The 4,135-nt window shown below is 35.7% G+C and overlaps 1 protein-coding gene across 3 annotated transcripts; it reads right to left on the bottom strand.

Annotated features, from left to right (window-relative positions):
* Positions 1–268: 268 nt before the first annotated feature.
* Positions 269–4,129, bottom strand: LOC111383338 (nicotinate phosphoribosyltransferase 2-like). Of its 3 annotated transcripts, XM_023007432.1 has the most exons (7): positions 3,693–4,129; positions 3,518–3,616; positions 2,532–2,666; positions 2,352–2,450; positions 1,739–1,847; positions 944–1,056; positions 270–619 (listed from the first exon to the last, which is right to left on the bottom strand). In XM_023007432.1, exons 2-7 carry the CDS (start codon positions 3,575–3,577, stop codon positions 542–544), a joined length of 594 nt encoding a protein of 197 aa, XP_022863200.1. In that variant the 5' UTR covers positions 3,578–3,616; positions 3,693–4,129; the 3' UTR covers positions 270–541. The 3 variants fall into 3 exon arrangements, with proteins under 3 accessions (XP_022863198.1, XP_022863197.1, XP_022863200.1); XM_023007430.1 differs by having other exon boundaries at positions 269–614; positions 3,518–4,129; XM_023007429.1 differs by having other exon boundaries at positions 269–619; positions 3,518–4,129.
* Positions 4,130–4,135: the final 6 nt, after the last annotated feature.

Genomic DNA, 4,135 nt, shown 5'->3' on the forward strand with positions numbered 1-4,135 from the left:
GGGCAATGTCCCCCTCAACCTACTAGGCTCGTGCACAAATGGTCTTTTTGGACGAATTCTATCCAATTCCATACTTTAATGTACTTGCCAACTACCAATATGACCATCAATTAGCATCTCTAATGGAAAAAGAATTGAGTGCTGGCCTTGTCAACTACCAGTATGACCATCAATTAGCATCTCTAATGGAAAAAGAATTGAGTGCCCAGCAGAACTTCATCTTTTCAGATTTCAATATTTAGATATCATCTCGTATAACCAAACAAGAAAAGAAGAACTTATTAACTTTTCAAGAATGCACTGAATTCCCTTGTGAACATTTGTAAAAATTACATGCTGTTAATGAAATTAGACAAGACTAGAAAAGAAGCATATTTACACGTATACTTCTCTTGAACAAAAACCTAAACAGGAAAATGAAAAAAACATTATTCTTCAATCAATATAGAAACATGTGAACTCTACTGTCAGCAAAGAGAGATTCATCAGCTTCTAAGGTATTTTTATACTTATATCTCACTCAGCGTGTCACTAGAAACTTTCACTGCAACTCTCCAACGGGCGCTTCATTGAGCCATAAGAAGTGGATGAAGTCATACAACTTTGCACTTACACTAACCTGCCCAAAAATCATATAAGCTAGAGAAATTCGAGAGAATGTTATTAGAATAATGCTATGTGTTCATCTTGAGGTATACACACAGCCTCACACCCCCTTCACATGGAGAGGGGCCGACACATGTGAGAGGAGTGTAAGACAGTGTGTAAACAGTTATATACATATAGCATTGCTCGTGTTATTATCAGTGTACAAGCCATGCAAAGCACAACACATTTAATGGTTATAGAGGTAGTGTTTAAGATGAAGAGAGACAAAAAATATCACTACATTATAAACGAAGACTTTTAGAGTAAGGCGTAAGGTGTAATTTGTTGATCATACCTTGTAAGGAGTTGGGTTCAACCTTCGCATGTGATCGGTCCGCATCTGGTCCAGTTGTTTAATACAACGTTCTCTGATCAACTTAATAGGGGGTAATTCTTCTCTAGCTTTTCCTTTAAAAGCCGGAAAATGGATGTCGTTAGTGGCATGAAAAATCAACAAAAGCAGCTTTTTAAAAATCGCATAGTTTAAACAAGGTACTAGTTAACTTCCAAACATTCTAGGCCAGTATTCGTAAAGACTAGAAGTGAAGTACCGAGGAAGAGATAAGAGGAGTGAGGTCCTAACTAAGACAGTCTAGCACCTTCAGTTATGGTTCATTGACCCACCAACAACACACCCCAATCAAAAATAGGGCGAAAAGAACTATATCTTACATGTGATATGCATAACACAAAGTTATCCTATGAAAAATACTCTAGGATGGGGGTAAGCTTCAGATAAACTACACAATTCTAATCCCTAAATAAGCAATTGTCAGAGTAAATTTATTAATGTGTAAATAAAACTTGTCGCAGGGTTCTATAGAGACTTTCTGCTGGAAATCAATTGCAACTATAATTTATCCGCTGGAAATCAATTGCAACCATAGTAAGTTTAACAAAATTAGCATAAATAGCCAAATTTAGCTTTCCAAATTAGTGTATCACTGAGAGATTCACGAATCCCCTGGGTTTAGCATTGCCAAGCAATATGCATGACACAAATAATGGCCGTAACACCCCCATGCAGTTGATAGTGGTTCAGCACTGCCAAGCAACTGGTTAACTAGGCTAAGAGGCCAAAAACTCTAACCTGAACTACCAGGCCAAAAACACTTCAGAAGCTCCTCAACATGTTGTGGTACCACGTGTGCTCTCTTGGATTCATTAAATGGATGACGACACAATATTCTTTCACCTACCTGTGTATCCATAAAAGGGTAAGCTGATAATGACAGATTAGAGCAATCAGGTTATAAATCAATTATGAAGTTTTACATGATTAGAAGAATAATGAATTAGGATACTATAGAGGATTCAGAAATTAGCATAAGAGTTGATAACTTCCTATTTAACCCATACATATATGAGATCTATAAAAGTAATGATAGAAGCATTTCAGGCCAAATCTAAGACCATGTGCTTGTGAATGTTTTAATCTATTTCCTAAAACTCATGCCAAGACAAACAAGGACCAAATTTTAGATTGAAAATGTAGATGAATTTTTTTTTACACTTCGACATATTTAGAGCATGTTTGAGACCCATTTTTTTTNTTTTTTTTGCTAAAAATGCATTTTGGGTTTGCATGTAATATTCTTTTATTGAAGATTGAAAATAACGTGGATCAAACAAGGGCTTACTAAATTTGATTTCGAAGGCACGAGGGAAGAAGATGAAAGAAAATCCATTCACATAGAAAGTACCTTTGGAGGTGGTTCATTTTCTCCAATCATTATGTCTACAAGGGAATAACCATCCTTCCCATATAATCTGTAACATCGTTTTTTGCATGGAATAGAAACCTGAAACCAGAGCATAATGGACATTTACAATAGAACTAACATGCAATATAAATTTAGAGATATCTCATGGATTGATCAAACCTTTGAAACGTCTTCAGAAAGTTTTATCCGAGGCTGATTGTTTATTTCCACCAATTTAAATACAACACCCAGAGCAGGTTGAGCATAACATGTAACTAAATGAGTTCCAATTCCAAATGCATCAACTTCATGACCCTGCACCCGAAATAAATAGAAGTTGGCAACTGCAAAATATACAAGCCATGAACTGCATATGTTTAGGTAGGAAATTGGCAATGGAAAATTCGACATGAAACACAATCAATAAGCAACAAATTAGATATTACCCATCTTCTGAAAATTTTACCAACGTTCAGCCTGTACCATCTCTCCTTCACTCCCATTCAGCACAAAGTACCATGGGGATGGTGGGGAAGGGATTGTGGATTTAGTGCAGAATGTGGAAATGGAAAGAGAAAAAAATATCATTTTGTAATGCATTATTCAGAAGATCTAAGAAGGCAGGGATTTGGGACATGTAAAAGAGCTTGCTCAGCTATACATTTAGATTAGCTTCGAATTCTTGTCCATTTTTTAGCTTCAAGAAGAAAACTAAGCAATGATTAAAAAATGCAAGCTACTCATAGACCATAGAACTAGATAATTTATATCACTTTATTGATGTTGCATTGGAGTTCTCTTTCATCTGAACTGGATAAAATGGTCTCATTTTTTACATTCAGCACTTAATTTTAAAGTCTCTTTTACAATTGCAGAATGACCTTGTTCGACAACTCCTTAAGTAATTTTGTAAGTGAAAAGATTTGGTATATTTTAAAAATAATTAGTAAAATTGGTAAAAGCACCACAGATTATTAGTGCCATTAATGCATTCGAAGTGAACCAGATTGAAATGACACATAGCCCAGTCAAGAAGTATGGTGGTCTGATCAACACGGAAATATAGAAATTTTCATAGTTCCATAATTTGCACTAGCCCCAAGGCTATGAAAAGTTATAATGGGGGAGTACTAAACCTTTTAACGATTAATGCCCAATGCCTTTACCTGTTTGTTTAAAGCATCTATTGTTTCTTCATTCAGGTCATTACTAGCTGTGATGCTCATCTTTCCAAAATCAGACACTCCAATTTCCTTCTCAATAGCCTGAAAGAATTTCCGGGCTTCACACGATAGATAAGCAAGATCACCAGAGTCCAATCTAATGCCTACAGCTTTATACCTGTACAATAACATTTTAAAAAGGTATATTTAAAATGTAAACAAACAGAAGTCCAATAGTCCATGGGCTGCTAGCGGTCCTTTTTCTTTATAGAGCTCTGGGGTAATGGTGAAGCCAGGTGTTGCAATCAGCACATAACTGTTTGATTTGTTTGAGCATAGGGAAAAAGTAAACTCCACATGAAACAAATAAGCACAGGTTAATAATGACAATTGAAAAAGATCTAACCACTCCGAGATGTTGAAAACAACCAAATTACAAAACCAAGAAGCAGAAGAATTAAACAGAGATTTACATAGATATGACATGACGGGGCAGATTTGCTATTAATTTGGATTTGGGATTTGATAGGGAAACAGAGGAGAGTACTTCTCAAAAGGCTATGCCTCTCCCTTAAATGCATCAATGTGCATATAAATGTAATGTTAGAACAACAACAACAA

This window comes from Olea europaea, unplaced genomic scaffold (assembly GCF_002742605.1).
Source record: "Olea europaea var. sylvestris unplaced genomic scaffold, O_europaea_v1 scaffold2661, whole genome shotgun sequence".
Classification (NCBI taxonomy): Eukaryota; Viridiplantae; Streptophyta; class Magnoliopsida; order Lamiales; family Oleaceae; genus Olea; species Olea europaea.